Source organism: Acanthaster planci, linkage group LG13, assembly GCF_054643075.1.
Source record: "Acanthaster planci isolate LZ-2023a linkage group LG13, COTS_SCS, whole genome shotgun sequence".
NCBI lineage: Eukaryota > Metazoa > Echinodermata > Asteroidea > Valvatida > Acanthasteridae > Acanthaster > Acanthaster planci.
In genome coordinates this window covers 15,392,682-15,418,640 of record NC_141789.1, presented here as the reverse complement: position 1 = coordinate 15,418,640, position 25,959 = coordinate 15,392,682, and the positions used below count along the sequence as shown (strand labels likewise).

The 25,959-nt window shown below is 41.2% G+C and overlaps 1 protein-coding gene, 1 long non-coding RNA gene and 1 other non-coding gene across 4 annotated transcripts; 2 read left to right on the top strand and 1 right to left on the bottom strand.

Annotated features, from left to right (window-relative positions):
• Positions 1–25,781, bottom strand: LOC110973872 (potassium channel subfamily K member 18-like). Of its 2 annotated transcripts, none has more exons than XM_022225061.2 (2): positions 24,834–25,781; positions 1–2,455 (listed from the first exon to the last, which is right to left on the bottom strand). In XM_022225061.2, exons 1-2 carry the CDS (start codon positions 25,396–25,398, stop codon positions 1,671–1,673), a joined length of 1,350 nt encoding a protein of 449 aa, XP_022080753.1. In that variant the 5' UTR covers positions 25,399–25,781; the 3' UTR covers positions 1–1,670. The 2 variants fall into 2 exon arrangements, with proteins under 2 accessions (XP_022080753.1, XP_022080754.1); XM_022225062.2 differs by lacking the exon at positions 24,834–25,781 and adding an exon at positions 8,320–9,760.
• On the top strand, positions 3,133–3,215 carry Trnal-cag (transfer RNA leucine (anticodon CAG)). The gene has a single exon. It is a non-coding gene; the product is annotated as a tRNA-Leu (tRNA).
• Positions 18,512–25,907, top strand: LOC147797038 (uncharacterized). The gene is made up of 3 exons (XR_015427464.1): positions 18,512–18,649; positions 25,171–25,384; positions 25,775–25,907. It is a non-coding gene; the product is annotated as an uncharacterized LOC147797038 (long non-coding RNA).
• Positions 25,908–25,959: the final 52 nt, after the last annotated feature.

Genomic DNA, 25,959 nt, shown 5'->3' with positions numbered 1-25,959 from the left:
TTTAAGTTATAAATATTTTCCTTTTATTTTTAAGTATTACACATGATACAAAATGAAAATGTACGCTCATGGAACCGGATGTTATGGCTTACAGAAAATGCGTTGCTGTCTTCGCGCCAATTTCCTGGAAAGAATTCTATAAATTCTCAGATACATGTATATACGACTGCATGCATTGACCCAAGTATTGCCATTTCGATATTTGCTTTGAAACATTTTAATTACAGATACAGAGGCTCTTTTCACAGCGAAACTTTACAATTATCTTTCTATTCCATTGATTTTATGTACGTGTTTTTTTTTAAACATTCAACAATCCGAGATGCAACGGCAGTGCAATTATTATCTGGACACTCATAAATCGATGTGCAAGTCAATTATTTACAGGCTACATAATTATTCATGACCTATTTTTAATTTTGAAGGTTTTTCGTCAAATCTTGCCGAAACGAACTACATTATATGAATGCTTCAATACCAGTTTCAATGCCAAAAGATCCATATTCCAAAAATATAAGACAGCACAATTTCTCTTTTAAGGCTAGACAGGTTTATATGTGTCGGCAATCACTGGTTTGCTTGAGGGTATTTCTATATGATACCCATAAACAGAATTTCTATTTTATTTGATATTAGATGACTGAACTACGCTTGTGATCAACAGAGGACGCCTTGTGACAAAACGAGGACAAATTCAATGGTCGCACAAGAGGCAAGATGGCATCCAGGGTCTTCGTAAAGCAATACTCCAGACTTCACCACTGATTCAGAATGTTATGACTTGAAATATTATGCATGTTAAACACGGGAAACAACAGAGATGCATATTCAATTCATGGGCGTAAATCCCGGGGGTTGGGGGTGTATATCCTTTCACCTTTTTTTGGGGGGGGTGCTATTAAATCACCCCCCCCATCCACACACACAAACACTTTTTTGTAGTGAGCACACGAATTATTACGGATTGTGAAGAATTTTTCGGACTTCCAAGGACTAATGCATTCAATATCACTCAAAAAAGGGGAAATATTATTTTAAAAGTAATAAATATGACATTCTAAATACATATTACACATGTGCATCAATATGAACATTGACCCCTATACATGTATAGGGTCATGGTGAACCCCCCGCCTTTCAAATGTTCATGGCCAGGCAAGTCACCCCCCCTTTTATCCCCAATGGCACTATAATCTCTCCTTTCCCAGTTGACTTTCTTTTGTAAATTAACCTATGTGAACAAGAAGTGCATTGAATATGCGTGTACGTTAACTTGTGGCACTTTGGGAAACATGCAAATACTTTTGTCTTATTTATGGTGTACTAAATGTGACCCCGTCAAAATACTTTTGCTTATATCTAGGTACAACTAAACAATGAGCCATTGCAACAAATCTTTAGCAGCTTTAGAAACTTATAAACCTTTGAATTCAATCAAGGAAAAATGTATTTGTTATGTGCATGAACACCTGTTGTCATTTACTGCAATACGATGACGTGCACTTTTTTCAACAGTTGCGATTATTCAAAGGCCGTAAAATCATGGTTTAGAATATTATACTTGGCCTTTGAGCTCAGACAACCTTTTGAACTTAATATTGAAAACTTTAAGTTATCGCGGTAATTGTGCAAAACGCGAAAGTAAGTAAAGTTTCCTTTCATTTCGTATGCTACGTGGGTTTTGCCTTTATCAAAGCCACGCCCACTTTTTCACTGATCCACGCAACTTTCTTGGTGATGATCTCCTGCGCAAGCGCAATGCACATGGACATAATGGCCATGCCGAGTAGAATGAAAAAAGTGCAACCCAAAAGGTTCTTCTGATGTTCGGGTACCAGGTCACCGAATCCAATGGTTGTCAAGGTAATGAAGGAGAAGTAGAAAGCATCGAAGTAGTTCCACTGGTTTTCCCACAGACAAAGTAGTCCAGCCAGCATGCAAACGTACATCAAAGCAAATATTAGAACGATAGACAGTGGTATATCCACTTGATCGTTCTCTTCTTCGTCGTCATTACTGGTACCCGCGTTGTCTCTTTGGGCGGGGCCAGCCCCGTCCTCGGATTTACCTTTGAGAGTCATAACATGCATGGGCGGCATATCGCCTTGGTCAATTCCGGGCTCTTGGCTCCAAATTTCTTTGATGACGTCATCCATGCTTGGTGGCTGTTCTGTTGACCCATTGGTCTGTTTGTCTGTCATCTGCACCCCTTCTGTACCGCCTTCTGCTGGTGCCGGGACACGAACCGCACGCAGCTTTTTTTTCTTCTTTGGAGGAGGAGCGCCCTTAGCCATTGCAATGTTCATGTGAAGGAGGCGATACGTCAGTGTGGCTCCACGTGCAAAGAGTGAGCCAATGCTGGCCAGAACCAAGAGAAGCATAGCGATGCCAAACACAGCGTAGATCATGCAGAAAACCCGACCACCAATCGTCACGGGAGCTATGTTGCCGTACCCTGTTGGTAGACAAAGGGGGAAGATAATGTTACATCTTAAGATTCACTCAGCACTGTCTATTGTACTTCCCACATTATAACAAAATGTTTCTTGGAATCAAGTTGAGCCCGTCTTTGATCAAAATCGTCAACCGCCACTTTGCTGCTTTGCTCGATCACTATCATTTTTCTCTGCCTTACTTTTCCTGTTACAGAGTCTTTTCTGTTCTTGGAGCTGTCTTTTGATGTTCATAGTTTTTTGTAAACAAACTATTTGTACATCAGGTCTGATCCCATGGTTTACTGACCCGATTTCAAGCCACACATGCAATCTGGCCCTTTTGCCAGTTTGCGGAAACAACCTTTCCGCAAACTGAACTAAATAAAGCGCAGCTGCAACTAGTCACATTTCTTTAGAATTTCGTTATCAAATCTATGACAAGACCAGTCAATCCATCTTGTGTTTAGATCATGATGCATACCTCGTGAATGCTGCATGCCTGTATTTTTCATCATAATAATAATGCTGCGGCGCGGGCCACGCACCTTCACGAACCCATTAGGCCAATACAGACGGCCGTTTCCAGAGTTAAATCGCAGTAGGTCTATTGTGCAACAAATTCTACTTCTTGTGAAATGCTGGGTCGTTATGCCCAGCCATGCGATTAATGCAATATTGATACGATCTAAGGTGCGAAGTCAGGATGGCCGAGCGGTCTAAGGCGCTACGTTCAGGTCGTAGTCTACTCTGTAGGCGTGGGTTCGAATCCCACTCCTGACATTAGTTCTTTTAAACTTAATTTTGTAAGTCATTCAAGAATGATATTAGAAATGCTTTAACGTCTTTATTAAATATAACATCGTTACATTTTTTTCTCTCTACATATCTGATCCAAGAAAAGTGCGGAATGCAGCATGTTTTGAAGGTTTTTGTTCCTTTGACTCTAGTTTTTGCTGTGGCATTTTCCATTAAAATGTAACAAAGCTGGTTAGCAACTTTCTTGTTTCTGGGCGTGGCCGACAAATCCAAAACGATTTCAACGGTGTTTTGAGCACGCAGGGAATGATGTCATGGACATTATGGACATATTTAATCTTCACTGAAATCACTGATAGCTTTACCATCAACAAGAAAAATGTTTCAACATCCTGAACAGATCACAAATTAGGCCTACTCATGCTGCCGGAAAGAGGGTGCCCATTTGGTATATCAGGTATTGAGGGATTTTGTAAGTATTTGCCATGAAACGGCAAAAATCCTCATGGATTAACCGCCAACTTCAAATTAAAGTACATGCAACACTGTAGACTGATGATCTAGAATATTCAGAGCTCGGTGTTTCACCCACTGGTCCGAGGTTTAAAAACCTTTATCTGACATTGGACAAGTAGCCCCATTCAGCTGTGCATAACCCTCTGTCGACACATGGTTGTGTTGAACCGTCGAAGTATGTGTTGATTCGCGTCTGGTTTGCTCGTTAAACATAAACCGAGACATTCAGGACGTGCACCGAGGTAAACGTCATCATCATGCGAAAAAGGTCAAAGGATTGTCGAATGGGTTCATCCTTCACATTCAAGCTGTCAAATATCTCAGAACACACTCCACAGACTGGAATGTTCACTGAATATTGATTATTTGCCTTGGTACATTGCAAATTGTCAAATATTGCTTTACATCATTCAGACTAGTCATCATGGACTGCACGGAGACTTGTAATGTGACTTTTCCCTGCTCTTTGCCAAACAAGGTTGTGTAATTGGATTTTTATGTGAAACACGCGCACCAACAAAAATGATTCAAGGGAATCACTATTGAATAATGCTAATTAGGCCGATAGAAAAAGTTCGAAACACGTTTCCCGAATATATTTGACCTCCTTTTTTGTTAGGAAATACATTATTAAAAAGTACCGGAATTGGTGGAGGCCAGAACTGAAAATGCTCATCATAGGTCAAGCAAAAATTATAACGCGTTCATCTGTCATTACACAAACAAAACTGAGACAGACAAGGCTGAAGTTTACCTCATCAAACTTGATCTGTTCGCCAACTTACAGTCAAAGAATGAAACTAAATAACTTCATCCAACAGACCAAGTCACTTTAAGCTCACTCATGACACTGATTTTAAACGGCGTCCCGCGGGGGTGAATTATAGAGATGTCCACGGGGCAACGTAATAATCGTTGAGCTCTGGACGTAGATTGTGCAAGGCTAAGTCGTGCTGGTTCGCTTTTAATCCGTTACGTAATTACCCTTGCAATGAAATATGAAAATAGTACTTTGTTATATGGTTTGTTAGAACAAGGATTGAATTAGTTACATAAAATTATTCATCAGAAGAGAAACTAAAAGGCTTGAGTACATTACGCATAATGTTCCTTCACGCATGGGATATAGTATCCATGACATTCAATCGGGACCCTATTATGCTCCATCCAGTCAAGGGAGAATGTCATACTTTGGATATTGGACTCCATTCAGTCAAAGGGGAATTCCATTCACTTTTGTTGGCTGCTGAACAAATCACCGAACAGAGAGATGCTGCGAAAGCAATTCGGTTTTAAGTCAACGTAGCATACAGTAGAGCACGTGCAATCAAGTGCCTCGGTATAATTTGTTAAGCGCTTTTACTGTTACAAAACGAAATATCAGCCACCAGTTTAACTGGCAAACATGTTGCTGCGTGTTCATTGCTTTGTTTCTGTGAGATAAATGTCTCGGCACTTTCAATTATCTGCCCATACAGACTAAAGCTGGGTTTGAAAATTGGTCCCATTTAATTAGCGTTTAATGCTCTGTTATCTCTCGCTTTAACCGATCCTTTTTTCTTGTCTTCGTTGATGCATCATCATCAGCGGGATATTGGGAGGGTAGAAGCTTCAAAGATGAGAGAAAGATGAGAGATAGCAACTTAAGGCAGGCTCCCCTTGGAGGAACAAACGGGACGCTCTCACCTTCAGACACTATTCTGTATCAAGGCAATTAGTAAATATTGCCTACAACACGCGGGCGAACAGACATCATCGGAGAAATGGACGCCCAGTAGGCAACGACATTTTCTTTCAACTGCACAGCCGATCGAGAAATTTGTCTTACCGGTGCACAAAGATACTTTGTCCGCTGTTTATGTCAGACCCCCCTCCCCGACCCTTTGGCTGTGAATAATTGCCCAATTAAATCGGCTTCATCACGATGGATTCCCGTCGTGTCAAAATCAGAGAATAAAACAATGCAGGCTATCGCAGAAATGCACTTTGAGCGGTGCTAAGCATTTTCTCTGTACTTTTATTTTAGTTGTGTAACTGTGAAAGTGATGGTGCACACCTTCTTTAAAATATTCTGACGACTTTGGAAGTCAACTACACTCTTTTTGGACCTTTTGATTCGCCTGAAGATTTCTGAGCACTGACCTGGGTGTAAAGGAGATTTAATATCTCCTTGACGAGTTTATTTTCTTTTCTTACTGATATAATCTTGTGACGTCAATTCTGTATGTAAACTAACTTTCAGCTTATCTAATAATCTTGAAGCACACAGGGTGGTTACAATTCTGTATGTAATCTTTGTAAAAATAAACACGATACGGCCCTGTTTATATGGTAGGCTACTTTATCCAATTCTTAAGTAAGAGTTAACAGATCTCTCGTGAAGATGGTATGAAGACAGCTAGCCTGTATAGATAAATGGAGTGTCCCAGGGTTAGTTTTCCGTTATAAATTCCGTGATTATCCACACACACACACTCCCAAAGATAAACTTTACCCGTATACCATAATGCTGAACAGATGAAATGCCTGCTAAATGCTAATAAAGGTCATGCCAAAAGTAAAACTGTGGCGACACACAAGAGGGTTCCGGAGTTCTTAGATAAACATGGAAAGATTTCAATGAATATAATTTTATGGACCTCCGGTATTTCTCTGCCGTGGTGTCTATGTAACGTTATTAGTTATTACACGAGCGCAAGTAGAACACGACACAATGTAGTGCGTCTGTGTCTCGTATACCACGAAGCTGGGAATTCGAAGTTTACCTGAAGATAAGAATTTATGTTTGGTACATACATGGGCCCTTTGTGTTGACATCTTACTGACTAGTTTGTGTTTGTTAGTTTTCTTTGCTTTTCTGTTTACAACGACATACCATTTTCGACAGGCTGCAAAACAAAATTCCGCGCCTTCATCCAATTCATCATCCCGACCTCTATATAAGAAATCCTAAGAACCCCAAATTAGGTTCAAGCTACGGGCTGCTTCCTGGCTTAAGCATGTAAGCGTAAAACATTAACTGTTCGGCTTTCCGTCAATTTGACAAATTATCCACGCAGATGCCAAAAATTCCGAACGCAAACGATAAAACCTCAAAACAGTCACCCGTGATGTTTTTTTCTCATCAAAACTGCTGCAGTTACTTGGTTAAACGGCTGTCATAAATCCACCGACACTTAGCATGGATTTGTTTGACAGAGGACCAACATATCAAGTCTCACCTTCCTCAATTTTTCAAAATGTCTGAAGTGCGCGCTTTTCACCGACACACGTGCGGTGATTTGTCACGTGTCTCATCGAAAACACCTTCTTTTCCACAGCGAGAAGTTGGTGACACCGTAAGAACTAACAGTGATTTGGCTGGGACCGCAACGCAATTAACACGCAATTCAAGAATGAGTTAATATCTGCCTTAAGCTGAAGCATCCTCGTGGGTTGAAAAAAGCCAAGTTGGCGGGAGTGTTCATTTCAGCCACTTTACCGTAATGCATGCATTTCATATAGGCTTATAGTCGCTTATGAACCAGCGAAGTGCTGGCCAAAGTGCCGACCAACGGAGCCTCCGTTGCCAGGAAAATTTGACATTCAAAATTTCCAAGCCGTTAGGATTACTTGTTTAACAATTTTTTTTAGCAGATCCGAAACCACACAATAAAATCACTGCCATAGTTGGCATAACTTGCACAAATCGTAATCATGAAAACTGAAAATATCTTGCTACATTTAAAGTCCTCCTGGTAGCAGTTTGGTACCAAAATGAACCTCTTTTTTGGGGGGAGGGACGAATAAAACGTCCCAAGCAAGAAAGTGCATCCATTGCTCTCAGAGGAGTGTCTGTCGTATCTTGGAAGAAATAATAATGACTGAATCCATTACTGTAAAGACTCAAGATGGCTGTGTATTGAATTTCTTAACACATTCGCGTCTGTTGCGTGTGCCTGTGCATAAATTGTTGGTGCGTCTTAAAGTCAATTACATTTTTCCATGTAAAACATTGGTTTAAAAAGGCAAAGAGCCTCTCACCAGCCTGTAGCAGACAGCCGCAGAATTCCTTCAACCTTCCCCCAGGAATTGACCAAGACAGGTGATGCAAACAGGGATCAAAAGATTCTTGGCGTTTCTGCACGCTGCCCGGGCCTGTTTTGATTTGGCATTTAGCTTAGTTAAGTAGTTCATGTGCATGCTGTGTCCCTTTTCATGGTTTCGCCAAATGTTCCAACATTTGCAGATATTTGTCGTGAAATAATTTTGGCAACCCGAAAATCCAATTCGAAATGAACAGTGCAGCGACAGAACGTAATGACCGAAATCATTTGGCTTAGGCCTGTATCACAAACCCGACAGCATTCCTTTACCAAGCTTGTTGAGTTCTGGTCAACGATCTAAAATTCTTTCGGTGATCTTTGAGAATCAACTTCTCTTCACTTGTAGTACCAATAATTGCTCCCATTTTTGTCTAAATTTTGACTGAAGTATCTACATACATGTTGCTCATAAGTACGTTCAATAAAAATGCCCACATCGCAATGAGATTGTGAGTACATTTACATGTATGTAGTTATTTTAGTGTTACATTTCTACGATGTATGTCTGGATTGAACTCTTGACCTACCTATGGTGCTAATCACTGTACACGAGAAAAATAGAGCTCCAACGAAAGTCCACTTGATCTTCCTCTTTCGTGGTGGTATCACGAAGGTCCCTGTTCTCTTCTCGAGTCGATTGAGACTTCTAATTGCCTGGTCAAGCCACTCCTCCTTGTTATCTCCGTAAAACTCGGTTATGTTCCACATCTGCCCTAAGAAGTCCTCCCTCCGACCAAGGTACTTCTCGTACTCTGCTTGGTAGATTTCTTTCTCTTTCGGGTATTCCAGTGCCTGAAACACCCCTGCTCCTATGCAGACGTAAACGACGAGACATATGAACAGAGCAACGTAGGTGATCGTGTAATGCTGCACCAATTTACAATAGTCAGGTCCTTCATCATAGTGCTCTTCCATAACGATTCGATGGTCTTGGTCCTCCTCCGATTCCCTCTCTCCAACCTCGGCCATTTCCAAGTTCTGTTTCTGAGTCTATTACCGGTTTGGAAAGCTTTGTTTCAGAGTTATTCAGTCCCAGACGCAGAAACGTGTAGTTTGAGATTCAAATTGTCCCGCCACAGTTGATGCAGCAAAGCTGGTATGTGACTATCTTTTGACAGTGCAACCGATAATTGAAGGCCACCTATCTGGCATTACCATAGGACAAAAACATTAAGGACCGAAAAACGTACAACCTCCCGATTTCTTGTCTGATAGTGTACCTTCACGCACAACTAATATAAGTTTCTTGACTTCTGCTATGCAATTTGGAAGCTGCAGGGTGTAGCAGTCATCTTTTTTGGTTTTCAAGTTCATCCACTTCCGAATTTTACGATGCACGTGATAAGATTTATTCTTCCGCAAGATATCACAACTTGGAGATTCATCCCTAAGGAGACTTGTTCACTTGGACAATGTTAGCACAAGTTGTCATCAGATAAACTGCGCCAGCAAAACAACTGTAAACAACTTGTCCAAGTACAACCTCCGATGCACCTTCGTGGACCGAATTCGCCAGAACGTATAATTCAGGTCTTCGCTGAAGCCGGATTAAGAGGACAGAGAAATGGCAGAAATGTGACATTGATTCATCAACCTCGAACCTCGTCGCAGCTGAAGTCGTCTCGTAGGTCCTCAGACTGTGTTAGTATATATACATTGGGGTCGTTCCAGGAGGATGTGGTCACACGATGAGATCATGTATACCAGAGGCCGAGAGCTTTCTACGGGAGAAGCTCCACCCATCGACGGTGATGAAATACCAACCAGAGCAATCGTTGTACCAGGTATGGTTCATTGGACTACATCACGGCACGACAATTCCTTTTTATATGGTCGCCACCCATTGAGCAAGTAGAACGGGCGCTGACGATATCAAAACCTAGTCTATGGCTTATGTTCACATTCTCCTCCGTAGGGTGTCTCGTGCGCATGAACGAGACACAGATCGCTACGAGGCACGAAACCATCGACGAGGATAATGGTTCAGACTGGGCGGAGCACTGAGATGAAGAAGGCAGGTACCAGACGAAACTTATGAAGACTAGTTTTGATATGACCAATGAATGGAATGGTCCCATTGTGGTGACGAAAAGTCCTAAATCGATTCATAAAACCATACACAATATAAAACCCAAATAAAGTTAGGCCTATACGTGTTCACTAATCATGACGTCTTTGAAAATAGTTTTGATCGAAATCAGCTTTAAAACAAATCATGACTAATGTCTTGTTTGAGTTTGCTGGCAACCATGGTTTTGATCATAGCGAGTAGAATTTTGTCTTTGTATATTTCCTATCTTCTCTTCTCAACCCAAAACAGAGAACCTTTCAACATGGATGCAGTGTATGATCTGCGCTGTAAATTGTTAAATAGGCTATGCGCAAGGATGTCTGGGCGCAGCAGGCCGGTCTGGTATCCACCAATTCCAGACACTTGGATCATCTTGACCTTACCAGAAAGGTCAAGCACGCAGGGGTTGAGATGCCGAGTTGACAGACGAGACCGTGAGAGCAAGAGCGCCCATCTGGCTGGTATCCAGTGTCTGCCTACGGCAGCGTCAAACTAGCAAGGCCCACTGGGTGAAGACCTGGCTTTAAGCCATAAGCGTGTCACGCACGCCGTGGTGCGCCACAGAAGTGTGGCATGAATAATGCCACGCTTATACAGGTAACTGGCATTGCTCCAGATGCTATAAGGGTTGAGTGAAAATATACCAACGTGCTGTGGAAGTAGCATCATAGATATTTTGAAAACGAATGTCAACATTCAATAAATTACATGCTTGATGGGGAGACAGTATATTTATTCGTCCGCTATGAAGAAAGATTTTCCTAAAATAAAACACTGCATCCGTTCCTATAACAGAAACATTTAGGACGCTCGATTTCGAGGTCTACATCTTGCGACAATCAGGAGAATTTTTTGCTTTTCGCAAATTTTTACAATATACAAAATTTTCATGAAAGAAATGTTTCACTGATAAGTTGTTTTAGGATTTTGAAATTTGCTGCAAATATTTCACCCAACGTTCTTCAGTCACCACGATAGCTAATGGACCTGTGTTGCTCTTAGCTGTCAATGCATGGCAAAAAAAATCAAAACAAAACCCAGTCTATATAGCCAAAACAAAATAAAGCTCGCACCGAAATCATTGATATCTGAAGGATGAGAAAATCCACTCAGATACAGCGGACAGCTTAGTGGATGCTTGGTACTCCGGCCCTGTGGTACTTGGAACCCCTATCGTGCGCATGCTCAGACCATCCTGCTGAAGATGGGATCCGGGAGGAAATACATGTGGCTATAGAGAACGGCTGTCGATCTTAATGCCATCACTTGTCTTAATAGACTAATAAGAAATGTACCAAAAGAAAAAAACGATAGGAATCTGATATTTCATTAGCGTACTAACAAAACAATTAACTGCTGTAAGTAAAAAGCAACATTTTACGTTGCCTGCATGGTCATAGTTTTTCTCTTCATAATACCTGGTTTTCTTATGATCCGATCTCTGAGTTTTCCAAAGCCAACATAATTCTATCTTTGCAGTTGTTCCAGTTATAGGTATTCAATGTATAGGCCAAATTCTGTAAAAACACCCAGCGGCTACAACGCGAATACGAATATACATGCATGTCACGTGAGATGCAAGGAACATTTTACTAGAGTTAATAAAAATGACAACAGCGCGGTGGACATCGACTGCCATTCACATTTTATTGACCATGTTTCTCACGCCAAATTCGTAATTGTCTTGAGGTTGCAGAGCACAGAATTTTGCTGAACGTTGGGGGTCAGTATTAATATGTGAGAATCCTTCACAAACAATGCCAGTGGGTCGGACTTGCCTGTGGTGCATCTTGATCCGACCTGATAATGCACTGTCGGACTTCATGCAGTGAAGTGTGAAACTTCCACGGGTTCACGGAATTTTTCTCCAGCCAGATAAGAAGCTGGCACGCGGTCGGCAAGACCGAATGACCGGCAGCTTGGCAATTAAAATTCCGCACTTGGAAATATGAGAATTTGTCGGATTTTATTGCACAAGTGATGGATCAGAGGGGAGAAGCGGACACGACCTCGTGTCACTTTCGATTGATGCTGAGGAAGTGTGATAGTTACAGTCGAAAAATCCTCTCGTCTTGCTGCGTTTATGTCGAGGCAAACCTTCTCTGGAATTTGCCTTAGTGGGAATCAACGATGACATTTTATCTCATGTCGAGGGCAAGGGCGGATCCAGGGGATAATAGGGTGGGGGCATCCCCTATATAAAACGGAATCAAAAAACAAAAAATGGAGAAAAGGCGATGGGGGGGGGTCTATTTAACTCTATTACATTTCTCTTCAATCCGTGAGGTGAATGTACTTTTACTTTAAAGTCACACGACAAGACCAACTTAAGTTTGGACGCCTGGGTATTTTCTCTCGAGACGACCTGGTCAAAAAAGGAAGTTGGGTCTAAAAAATGTAGTAGAAAGGTTTAGTGTTGCTTTAAAAGAATAGGCAAGAGATCAATGTCACTGATGGGAGATATAAACATTACTTGTTCGAGAATATTAATCCGTTCATTCACTTTGCGAGCCTTAATTAGCCTGATAAAATGCATCAATGTTCTCAGATGTTTCTGGGTACATAACAATAAATGCACTCATAACTGGTCTTCAAAAGCGGCTGATTTCAATCAATTATTGTGTATACTTATGTCTTTTTGTAATTATCTATGCGTATTACGGTGAGCCCACTTTTGGATGCACGTATCTCTGTCTCTCCCGCCTGGTGTGCAGTAATAAACAGGAATTGGTTCGGTTGTCATAGACTTTCTTTGGTAATTTTAATTGGGTGAGAATTACACATGATGGCGTAGTACTCTAATCCTGAAAGCAATCAACCAAATAAGAATGACTAATCAATACGTGGTGATGACTGCTGATCTCTATGACAAAATAGAGATCAGTGGTGATGACAGCCAAAAAAAAAACCATCCCAGCACTGATTAGTTGTAATCCAATAATAGAGGGCGTACTTTCCAATGTATGTCCCCGGTCGGGTTGGCATTATTTTGTGTTCACAGATGTTTTTTGCATACAAGGCGTTCTCGTCAGTTAGGATAATGTTTCTTAGAAACCAAGGACGAACTAAGACAATTGCATGACAGTTTAGTTTCCTCAGAGGGGAAAAAAGAGTGTCGGTCACATATTATATGGACGAAGTGGAGTCATGGAGAGCGCATTGTATTTTGGATAGTTAGCTGAGTTTGTTTTTCGCTTAACAACTATGAGCACTATCGTTATATCTCTGCATTGATATTAGCTAATTATTCATGATTAAAACTTAAGTTACTCTAAGTAACAGAATAACTCATTGATGTTATATCATATGATTTGGCATAACGAACACGTTGGAGGTAAGGGATTTTATCGTGAACGATAGAAAGAATTGAATGTGATGGATTCATTAGGATTATTAAGATTCAAGTTAAGTATCGATGCGTCGTTGTGCAATAATTGATAAATGAACGAGGGCGCTCTTCAGCAACCTTAAAAAATCGCATTTGATAAAGATAAAATAATTAGAAGCCAACTTGATTATGGCATGAAAGACTCTTTTTCATACATGAAGGCTGCAATTAATCATTCCTTCCCTTTCTGTTCCTTTCTGTTGTTCGGACCTTGTACTTCACCTGAACCAATCCTTTGTGATGAACAGTTGCCAAGGCAACTGGCGCCTGGAATCTACTGCAACTACTTAAAACGAGCGTTCAGGTTCCAGTATTGCCCCACGATCGCGCTGCACAATGCTCGGCAAATATACATGTACATGTATGCTCACGCTTCCAATTACCTCTGCCAAATTGTGCATGTCCTTACTGCCCTGGCAAAACTGCTATTGCAAAAATGGATAGTTTTGGCTCTATGGTACCGTTTTAGTTAGTAGCTATGAGGAAAAATTCAAGGGTTGTTTGATACGCAATTGCCCGTTAAGGTTGTTAAGGGCTTGGGCAAAAGACCCAGCCTTCTGATTAAGGCCGACGGCGTCTGTGTAATTAAACGACAAGTGGCGGGAATATTTATCCAGAGAGATGGAGTACAAACAACCTGAGGTAGCCTTATTACAGGCGCTATCCAGAATGTGTCGTGTGTATAAAGTACCACGCGAAACTAATTTAATGGTACAAATAATTTCATTTTGTACAAAGTCACCAGACAGCCAGACAAACACCTGCTATCTGCCCCAACCAACCACACAGACAAAGCCGACACAGCATGATTTACTTGTTTGAGTTTAATAATAATAATTTTATTCATTTATAAAGTGCAAATTTCATATAGATATGTTCAAATGCGCTGTACAATGAAGACATTAAGCGTGGAGCAATGAATACATTTAAACATGGTTGAGCCGATGGCATAAGGGCGCCTCCGCCGCCAAACACCCACATTCACCAACATCAGTAAAGAGGAGACAATGAGAAGCAGTTACAGCTTTAGAGGTAGGAGGAAAACCCCAAAGGAATAGTCTGGGTAAAACAAATAGGGACTGAAACCCAATCCACATGTGAACCGGGCCGGGAATCGAACCCGGGACCACAGATGTGGAAGCCGACTGAAGAACTACCTTGCCAACCTGAGTTTGGAAACAAGGCATCCCAGGAATAATATGAAAGGTACAGGCGAAAGTAACAAGGTGTCAGTGAACAATACCGAATACTGACCACTTGTAGTTTCTGCCTTCTAACTATACATGCTGAACTCGTTGTCAAATTAGTTCCAGGTCTTGGCTGATTGTTTTAATGTTTTGCTGTTTTGGCACACGGAGCGTTCATTCAAACACATTACTATAAATGCTTTCCCGAAAAGATAAGCCGGTCTTAAACGTTCTTTACTGGATCAGGACAATGATCTGTGGCCTGAGCCAGAGGACTGGCTGAACATAAATTAATCTCTCATTAAAAAGTGAAAGAGTAATTATGATCAATGTGCCCAGCTGGTGCCACATACTGGCCCCTTGGATTAATTAAGGTTGTGATGATGTCAATTAACCCCACTGCACTTTCACTGATGAAATGAAAGTATGTGTTTGTGGCTGGCGTTATAATGAGACAGATTACTTTACCCCACTGACGATTTGCTCAGGCGTCGACCAGGCAAATATTTACTCACAAAATTGGCAAAATAGTGTGATTCCAACTCCGTTTAGAAAATTCAATGCAGACAGTCAGATGCTTGCATTATTAAAACTGTCGGGTAGAAATAGCACTCCAAAAATGGTAAATACAGGTGATCACACAGGGGGAGTTTCCCATCCTAGCGAGGCCAAAGAAAATGCCTTGTAAAATAATTTACTCTTTAAAAGAAATATTTGATGTCAGTTGAGTCAGGCTAATCTAGTCTGAACTGTTTGCCCAGAAAACCAACTATGGATCAGTGCGCTATTTTCTTTCCCACTTTGTTCAAGATTATTTTTGAAGAAGTTCCACGCTGTGAAATAAAAGTTGTATCTTTTACTGCATCAAAATGATCGCATCTGTTCCATCTAATGATGGGATCATTTCAGAAGGAATGCACACATAAGAATTCATCGGATATGTTCAGTTATATGAAATACGTTGAAATACCCATCAATTAGAATACGGGCGATTCACAATAATGCGCCACCAAGAGTTTGCAACACGTTGGCCAATCATAACGCGCGAAATTTGTCGACCTTTTCTAAACGCGCATTGGGTCGACAAATTTCGCGCATTGTGATTGGCCAACGCGTTGTAAACTCTTGGTGGCGCACTACTGTGAAACGGTGGTATTGCAAAGGACAATGTTGCAATATTTTCATTTGTCATTTTACTTTTCGAAGTGATTTAGGATTATTTTCTTTGATTCATTGTGATAAAATATTGCCAAGGTGCTAATACAAAAATACTTAAGCACGGCTGTTGATCATGCAAACAAAATCATAATGGACCTGATCACATCATCATGATACCTCTAAAGCTCCTAGCAATTATGTAATATGAATCAAGCAATAAAACACAATTGCATGACTAATGTAAAGATATTTCCAAACTGTACACTAGTCTTGTGGGCATAACCTCGGCTTCGCTTAAAGCAAGCCCGTTTGCCGGCTTCTGTGGAATGTCGGAGTCAATTAACTAAATGCTTCGTTGATAACATTTTAAACCACGGAGAGGCGCGTAGGTATCTCGACGAAATTACATAATTTATTCGGCGTTATATAGTTCTGCGATAGTGCCGCCGAAAGCATATCCCTTGCGAGAACTGATGCATGCTGCATATCAATGACAAATGCAACTACAGTTGAAATGACCGTGACGGTTGTAGCTCATTTGATACACGGATTTGTTTTTGTTTTATGCATTTGTTTACGTATCCTTTCATTTTTTTATTAAGTTATTTATTCAGTGATTGGCTCAAAACAAACACTGGTATCAGATCTAGCCCGCCCAACAGAAGAGTTCGTCTTTTCATCCACTCTGTTCTTCTGACTAGCCAACCGTCTTTAGCATGTATAGACTAGCTGTCCAACACTCTGCTCTTTTACATGTATACATAAATAATTTTTTAACAAATAAATAAAAGTTTCTTTTCAGAGCTTGCATGTGGAATACCTCATTTCTAAAATGTAACTCAGACTTTTCCTTTTTCCGGCGTCCCGGTAGTTTATGTCTCCACCTTCAATACTCAGACCCATAAGGATTGTACGAAGCGCCCACACTGCAGTGACTTTAAGTCTTTTCCTTAATAGAGAGTTAAACTGACGCGTAAGATTCCCTGGCATGCACGTTCTCATGGGATGCGGTTGCCCAGGTACTGAGGGACACTTCATGGCCTTTATCAAAATGACAGAATGTTTGAGGTAATACCCATGAACGTACCTCTTTTAACAGGCGACAATCAAGCGCATGCTCTTAGGTTAAGTGTTTGTCTACTTCATCGCCCCATACCGTATGGCCGGAAAAGAGAGGGAAACATTTATTCAAGGCAAAATGTAACGTTCGATGTAATAAGTGTCATGTTGGCAATGTCATTATGGTTACTAGTTCCTTTAGCCAAGCTGAATTACTTGCTAGTATTTGTTGGCATGGAATTTATGCAGGCATTTTAAAGTGAAGAGATGAGAAGATGGCATTTCATTTCAGACATAAAATTGCTTTTTTGATGCTGTCATTAAAACTGTCGCTATCACCCGTTGCCATCAGTGTCATCGTCACATTATCATTATATCACACCACAGCATAAACCTGACTCTCCGCGTGCATCTACAAAATGAGAAGAGACAACATCGCCATTAGCAACATGTAGCAGCAAACACTTGAGTAGACACTTGAAGACATCAACTTCGCAAAGAAATCGATCTCCCCGACATAAATTGGATAATTCTGGCCTCTTCATTTTGTGTTTGTTAGGACAAACAACGACCAAGGTCTTAGGCTTGTATAATCCAGGTACATCTGTCTATCCATCACTAAGCTCAGAATCTTCCATAATATTTCTTTTGAAATCGACGATGCCTGAGCGAGGATCACATTCATCAACTTTACTGCCCACGATTGGAGGCTGTAGGTAAAATTACTCTATTCCCTACGAATGTCATTGTCATAATTACAAGGAAGACATGATTAGTTCCGACCATGAGCAATGAGATATCTATCGAAGAGCTGGCTTCTAGCTCAGTGTTCAATTCCCAAAGATTTACCCCACATAAGTAGGTGCAAGTGTCTCTACTAAACACTCAAGTTAGTTATCCAAGTTTGCATTTGATATTCGGTGAGAGGGGTTTCTTGAAGATGGCGGCGTGAAAAAAATATACTGATCGCTAATTTTTGTAACGTACGAATGTCCAAACGAATTACTCATCCATTATTGGAATTACTAATACGTTTTTACGAATTGCTAATTTTTTAGTGTTAGTAACCTGTAGTAACTAATCAGTATAATTCGTTATTACAAACTAGTAATTCGTAATAACGCATGTAGTTTCCCACTGATTTTTATTTGTCTGTGGCACAACTGGGCTTTCGTAGTAACGTGCGTTACGGACGGTACATGCCAAAGATAATTGTACTTGCTTTTGAAGCAGCAAACTAAGAGTATATTAAGCCACAAGACAATCAGATGAATGCGCTGTCTGGACCACCTGCAACACGGTTGAGTCTCTGTGGTCACTAGGTACATGTATATTTAAAAATCAAAACCCTTGGGTTACCTCTTATAGCAGATATCAAATGTTATACGATATTCCAGACTATTTTTACTACTCTAGGTCAAAATCTACACGTTGCATGCACTGTAAAAAAAACGTTGGTCAAAACAGTGTTGGGCATTTGTTATTTGCCCAACCTTGGTAAAAGCTACCACATTGTTGGTCAACTTTCTGTCACTGTTGGTCAAATATTGACCAAATATAAGGAAGAATTTGCCCAAAGGTTGCTTAGTTGATATTTTTACCAATATTGGGCAAAATGTTAACCCAATATTGACCAACCTTTTTACAGTGTGCATGATGGAGTTTCTACAGGCCTACTGTAAATATTTGACTATGAATATCGAATGTACGCTCTCAAAGGTAGTAATAGTTGTCTGCAGCGAAATATGCATGGCACCAGCAGACGGTACCCATCTTGACGTTTCCATTGTTTGCCGCGGGATTTGTGACCTTGTACTGCAGTGACGTTTTTCTGTCAATTGTTCGTCAAGCGCCAGTCTGATCGAGGGATGGGAGAAAAGCGAAGGAAAGTACTGTCTGCGAATCAAATGGAAATTTAATCACGCAGGATCAGCCGTGTGCTGCCGTATGTCCTCGTGGTAAACAGGTTAACCAATCTGGGAACCAGATTGACGGTAAATTTTATATTGTATCTATTGTTACAAAGGAAAGAGTCTGATGGCTGATTTTTCAAAGTTTTGGCAATGAAGTTCTATGACCAAGTATGTCGCCGAACAGCAGACGAATTTCTATTCAAGGACTGTAGTAAAGAGACTGGGTTGGGCTCCGTTTTACTAACCAGAAACCTGACCAAAACCAAGATGTTCATTATTTCAATCTTACAAAACTAAAACTTCAGGACACATGATGTTTATGACACATTTCATTGTTCTACATTGTTCAAGGCACATTGCTTAAAACTTCGTTTTTTACACAATACGCGCGTGCATCTTATTTGATGTTATTATTTTCTATATACCTTGAATATTGCACTTATCCAAATCCAACTTTCCCGTATTCAAATATTCAAATACAATTGAAACCTTACATCTGTTGCATGCCATGTGCACAGCTATGGGATTCATCAAACGAACGGACATAGCGAATCAAGCTGTATTCCGTTATATAGTAGGAAGGATCGTTTCCCTCACATTACCAAAGTCCTGAACGCTAATATGCAAAGACCTGAAATCGACAGTGTCTCGAAATCTCAGTTCACAATGCACGCATCCGTTCAATGTATCAAGACTGGAATTTGAAAGAGTCTATTCGAGATTTCAATCATCACAATTTTCAATTCCTCATATGTTATTGTTTACTGCGTCATCAACTCATGGCTAAGTGGATATGTAATACCCGCCATAGCTTCCACCGTCTCATTATCTTTGCATATTGTTTAAAATTTGATTCACACAAATCCAAGCATTGCTTGCAACACTATTTCCGTGGAGCACAAAATGTGTCAAGTATACCAACCACTGATTCAAAAGAGCATTGATAATGACCACGATTTTGAGTTTTCAGTGTACAGTGGATTAAGGCGCCGTTCCATATGTGTGTTTTTTGAGGTGCGTTGCGTGCACAATGCGCGTTTCACTTTCACCGACACAAAAATCGACCCATTAACATAACACGGTCGTGCGTTGCGGTCACCTTCAAAATCGCCCCGGGAACGATTTTGACGGGTACGCGACGCTTGGCGCAAGTGCTGATGTGCATATGGAAAGTTGCCCTTCGAGGCAATAACTGGCAGTCTAGGTGTCATTTGGCTAAAACCGTTTAGCAACTTGGCAATTGGACGCGATGAGCATGACCAGACACCCTCTCCCCAAGAAACCAGATTCGTTGCTCCTCGGTTAATTTTACCCAGTTATTCGTTGCTTCCATGGTTAGTTTTTCTTTCACGCACCTATGAGACATGACATAGATTACCTTAATATAAAGAACGAAAAATAACCTGTTTTAATTCTTTCTCTTTCCGAGCATCGCAACTTGATTATTTCCAGCGTACCAAAGTCTGTGTAACTGAAATCAAGAGTGTTGCGTTCGTCAATTCATTAGTGTACATTTAAGTAATTTTCCAAGCATGTTTCACCCTTGTAGCGTAAGCACACCTGTACAGTCAATATTGGATTACTCCCCGAAGCTACAGGAACCTGGAGGGGATTTGAACTTCCTTTTTCCAAGAAAGCCGCTTCCGCTAAAGACGCCTTGTGCAGACACTCTAAAGCCTCTCATCTTGCAATACCATACGGTTGATTTTACTTCACAGACTAGCACAGAGTATCCTTGGCGCCTTTTTAGAGCATTTGCCGTCTGTATTCTCAACGCGGCGCGCATTATCTGCACATTTTATGCACCCCCTTGCTGTTAAAGGAGTGTGCTTACAGCTAAGGTTACTATAGCAACGGTAACAGGGGAAATGGTGAAATAAATCCGACGATTGCACAAAGGTTTCGATGCACTGGCGTTTTGATGTTATTATATCTGACATAATTACATGCCAGATTTCAGTAAGATTTTAAGAATTTGTTCACTATATGTAGTGAGCTTGCTTACTTCGGAATGATATAACGCACTAATACAGCAATGCGTGGCAGCAAGTTGTGCATCGTCCCCCAACCTGAAAACGTCTCTCAGACCGGTACACCGAACTGTGCTTCAGATGAACTCCTAAACAAAATGTTTGATGCTGTAATACAAAACTGGAAGAGTTTCATTGATCATAGATTGAATGCCCTTGCCCACGGAACTGAAACCTCCTTGTATATCCTGTTCCTCAAATTTTACTGAGACGAGAAGATTATGGATTTCATCAGAGCACCGTAATGACTTTAGTAAGTTTCAGAAATCATCTGGATCCCCATGGTAGTTTAAGTAATCACCTACACCTTTCCGTGAGTCACGATTTCCTTCAGTCGTAAATTTCCTACAGGGTGCGTAATTCATGATTATTTATCCCCGGGCCATCTCATGCCCAAGTCTTGGCAATTTCAATTGCTAATCGTCCCCCCGTCCAATTTCCTCTGTTTACTGACACATTTCTCCTGTCCACGCACTTGGGAGAATTACGCATCACGCCCCGTGTATATGCCAAGTCGCCTCTCGTGAAAATAACCCGCCTTAATTTCCCGTGAATCACCACGCGGCCAGGTCCTGTCCGTTTATTTCGTCTCCCTTTTAAGCTTGTTTTGTCTCGGTTTTATTGGTGCTGCCGCAGGTTTATAATTTAACTGTGGTTGTCTGACACTAGCTCATGCTATAACTTAATGGAGACAAGTGTTTTATTTCGCAATTAAAATGACTCCGTGTTTGTTCACAGCTTGATGATAGATGGACCAATTAGTGATTTTGATCAATCAAAGCATTCTATAAAAAGACAAGAATTTCATAATGGGGATGAGTTTCTCGAACTGTTCTCCCAAAGTGTAGTGTGGCATCTAGGGAAAGAACATAAATATGTGAATTATGAAGATACCTCTGACTGAACTGAGAGAATCGCGCCATTTTAAGGCGAAGAATTTTTAATATTATTTTCTATTCAAAGGAGGCATCTGTCCCGGCAAACTCATGGGTTACCAAAGCCTGCTCCCTCCGCCAAAAACCTTATTACGGTCTCGGTTGATTGCTCACCTGTTTCCATTTAGGTTGGCGAAAGTGTTTTGAGAAATCGGTGTTGCATGTCATGCAGCGGTCATCTTCCCGAACCTAAAACCTGTCCTTCGTGATTGATCTGGTGCGTGAAGCACTGGGGGGGGGGGCGAACTTGATTTCAGCACAGTGGTTGTATCACACTGTAAAGCTGGTCAAGCGATATTTTATGCGCACTGCAAGGAAACGGGGCGTCAAGGAAAACTCATCAATCCACGGCCAGTATCAAACGCCGACCACGTGCTTTCGAAACAACATGTCAGTATGTTGTGATTCGACGCACTGCTTCACAAGAACTGTGCATTAGTTTGTAGGATTTAGTTAATTACGAAGAAAGGACATACAGAATGTTGAAACAATCAAATGCTTAAAATTGTGAATAATCCCAAATTTTCATTCATTCCAGACTCCAGAGGCGTTGTCCCCCCCTTTCCATCTCCCACGTACCCCTGTTTGGTTTTCTGTACCCTCCCATATGACGAGTATGTAGTATGTCCTCGTGGGGTGTCTCCTTGGTTGTCATCGTGTCCATGTATTATTCATTGCTATCACAAACAACCATTGATTCTCAGCAACAAGGACCAGAGAGCAGACTCCGCGGGGACGAGGCTAGCTAACAGCAACGCATCTCTCTGTTCCGCTCGATGATGATGGGACGAGGTTTTACTCCTTGCTGCACATGAATGCTTAGAGTCTCCGTCCCTCGGAGCGAGCTATGGAGCCTGTGTGCGCAGCTGAAGATTTAGCTTCCAATTTCCCGCCAAACGTGATCGCAGAGCACTGTGGTATTTTGTTACTGTTTTAATTCATCTGCGTGTGTGTCAGTGACTACTCTGTCTATCATAACATGCCTCAAGGCAATGCGAACAAAAAACTGGCTGATGTATGCATAATATGTACAAGGTTGCTCAATATTTCGGAACAATTTGCGTGGATCAAACTGAATTTTACAAGCTACCAATTGCAGTTTACGTCAGTGTTGTGGTTGCTTGCAAGCAGAAACTTTTATTCTCACTGTTAAAAGTCGATAAATTGTTAGAAAGAGAATAGATGAGATGGATGGATTATCGTCTACAACATAAACGTGTCTGGAGAGTACTTGCTGGCGCTCTTGTCGACATTCTGAATCGTACGTAACGGACTCAGTTCAAGGGAAAAGCCAGGGATTAACTGAACAGCAAGGAGATTGTAATTGGAAGTGACATGCGGATAGTTATGCTCGAAGTAAACTCAGACATCAAGGATTAAGCATACATGTAGCATATCACGGAGAAATCTGAACTGGCATTGATGCGATCTTTCCTTCCTCGGTCACTCTGTATCAATCCATCAATTAGCACTTGGAAAAAATTCCCAGGAAGCGTTCATTTGAAATAAAGGGGTGTGAGATGACCTTTGTAAACATTTTACACGCTGAACTTGTAGAATTTTCACCCCTCATCTTTTACATGTAGAGCAAAGGAAAACGTGAAGGACGCCCTCATTAATTTGACCTTTCAACTGCATAATTCTTCCAAATCGTCAAACGAATCGCAGTTCTTTCCGTTTTGGGGTTCCTTTGTTTCAGATTTCCAGGAAAAAAATAGATGGATTTCAGCAATACTTTGATATGTTGTGTTTTGTACTGGACCAACAGAGTGATAATAGGGAATAAACAGCATGCAATCAATAACAGCAGGGAGGTTTCTCTCCGCCGGCGACTTTCGCTGTCATCGCTGATATAATCTTCGCCACTGACGGATGCACAAACACGATTCAGTGCTTGTTCACTAAATCAACGCCCGAGGGCATATCGAGGGCACGTTCTTAAATGAATGGAGCAAAAATATTGCGCCTGGAACGAGCCCGACCAAAGTACAAAACGTAGTGAAGACGCATGATTGACAAAGGACTCTCTATTGCAACAGTATTAAGCCAAGTCCGTAAATGTTTGGCCGGGAATTGGAAGGTATATGGATGGACCAAGAACCAAATATTCGAGAGGGGGTTCATTTTTTCAAGGGGAAGGGGCAAAAAAATTTAAACTGTTTCAAATAACCTTTTATGGCCTTCTCTGAAGGGTTGAGGTTACATTTGGGTGGCTTTTTTAAAAGATCCTTTGGCTCCAGGAAAGGAAATAAACTAGGTCCCCACATCGTCTCTCTCTCATTAGTTTTCAAACAATTTTTGGGGCTCCTCTTTGGGGTGGGCCGGGGCAATGGTCCTGAACCCCTCCCCCCGGTATGGGATCGAGGTAAGCATGCAAACAAAAATGAGTATATTTATGGTAGCCTAGAACATACATGAGGCAGTAAAGAAGGTTAGTACTGTATAGAGTTACTAAAACATTTCAGTGCATAAAATCAGTTGGTCGAACATTTTAGATCCTGTTGTCGACGTGTTGCATTAATTTCTAGGAACTAAAGGTGTCAGCTTATTAGAAACTGTATAGTGCATGCATCAACTTTCTCTGGGGATGAGGATTTTTTACAAATCAGAAAAATCGGGTCGTCATTTTTGGAAAATGGGCATTTTGCAGCGTGGACTGAAGACTTGGATACACCACTGTGAATATCAAATACATATACATGTATTCTCCTAATACATTAGGACATTCGCCGTAAAAACCTACGGTATTTGAATGTGAAATATCCAACTTAACCTACATTCGCTACACATACCTATGTAAATGTCGTAAATCGACAGACACATTCGATGCACAAATGTGAACATCGAATACAAAGTATTTTTTTAGGAATTTATTCATCCTTATATCCAGAGATTCGAATGTCGAATGTTGTTGGTGAATATCGAATGTACCTAACTGAATTCACACATGCACTCTACGAAGACATGTGCACGTCTAATGGTGTATCCGGCTGGGGAGGGGCCTTCCCTGAAGATATGTTACCACTTTTTATTTATTTATCTTTTTAATACTGAATATGCCCACATTTTGGAAATTGTACTTCCATTTGCCTGGGGAAGAAGATGATTCTTTTCACGGAAGAAAAAAGAAAAATTTGGACAAATACTTTGGAAAACAACAGATTTCGCCCCCTACATCCAATTTCTGAATACGCCAATTTGGGCTAAAGTGATTCAAATTGCGTGAAGCTGGCTTGAAACAGTTTCAACCATCGGCAGCTTTTGTACGGAAAAAAAGGTTTAGTATTACCAATTACTCACCTATTGTGCTGATCACAGTTGCTGAGAAGAACAGTGCACCAAAGTAGTTCCACATGGGTTTCCCGCTGGGGTCGAGGTTTCTGAATTTCTTCACCAATTTCTCGTACTTTTGGAGCTCTTCGTCAATCTCGGTGAAATTCACCCCCTCAAGGGCTGGCAGTACATCAGGGGTTGCCGTGGTGGCATTGAGGGTGGCGTTAGAGGTGGAGACCGTCAGGACTGACGTGACTGACGTCCTGTTGGCAGCTGCCTCGATGCTGGCATTGACCAAGCTTAAGAAGTCCCTCCTTGTATCCATCAATAGTTTATAGCTGTCCATCTCGTTCTGTTCCTCTAGGTACACGAAGATGGCCGCTCCGATGAAGGCGTAACCTAGCAGGGCAACCACCGCGGCAAGGCAGAATAGCAACGGCTGGATGCGGCGAAAGTAGCGATATGATCGACTATCCATCCGCCGATAGTCCCGAGGTTCCCGAGACGTAGGCATGTCGACTTTCAAAGAGGTGGCGGTTGTTTTCGTGAACTTCATAGATCTGTGGCCGGTTGACAAGGTAGAAGTGCTCATACTTCCTCCGAACCCGATTTTTTAAAATCCTATTTTTGTATTTATAATTAAAATTGATCTATTTTATTCTGAATACATATGCAGGACACAAACTCACTGACGTCTGACACACGCATTCGGCAGCTGACCCCGCGATTGTCAACATAAACAGATGTTCACTGTTGACAATTTGCAACTAAGCAACGTAATGTATGAGCAAGATGGACAAGACGCCTCTGTGATTCGACCAGGATATCCTTGGTTACAGTCACAGGCCCCGAATAAGTTCAATTCTCATCATACGCCTTGCAATTTTAGCTTCTCAAATCCAGATCAAAGTGTACTTAAAAATTTATATAAATATAATACAGCAACCTGTTCTGTTTGTGCGTTGCAGAGGGGTTTGCTGCCCACCTGAATTAAGAATATCATTACCACCCGCTGCCGCTACCTCACAACTTCCCCTGCTTCGCTCCTTGCCTACCACGGCGCCTTGAGGTCAGCAACTGTAACTCCTTCGTTGCTCCTTGCACAATGATGCAGCAGACAGTTCTTCTGTTTAGCAGAGTCATCCACGTGCGC

Excerpts from the sequence above, each read along its gene's own strand:
- LOC110973872 (XM_022225061.2), bottom strand. The coding sequence starts at position 25,398 with ATGAGCACTTCTACCTTGTCAACCGGCCACAGATCTATGAAGTTCACG. Across the intron at positions 2,456-24,833 it reads AACTGTGATCAGCACAATAG|GGTACGGCAACATAGCTCCC; the intron begins GTGAGTAATTGG and ends GTCTACCAACAG.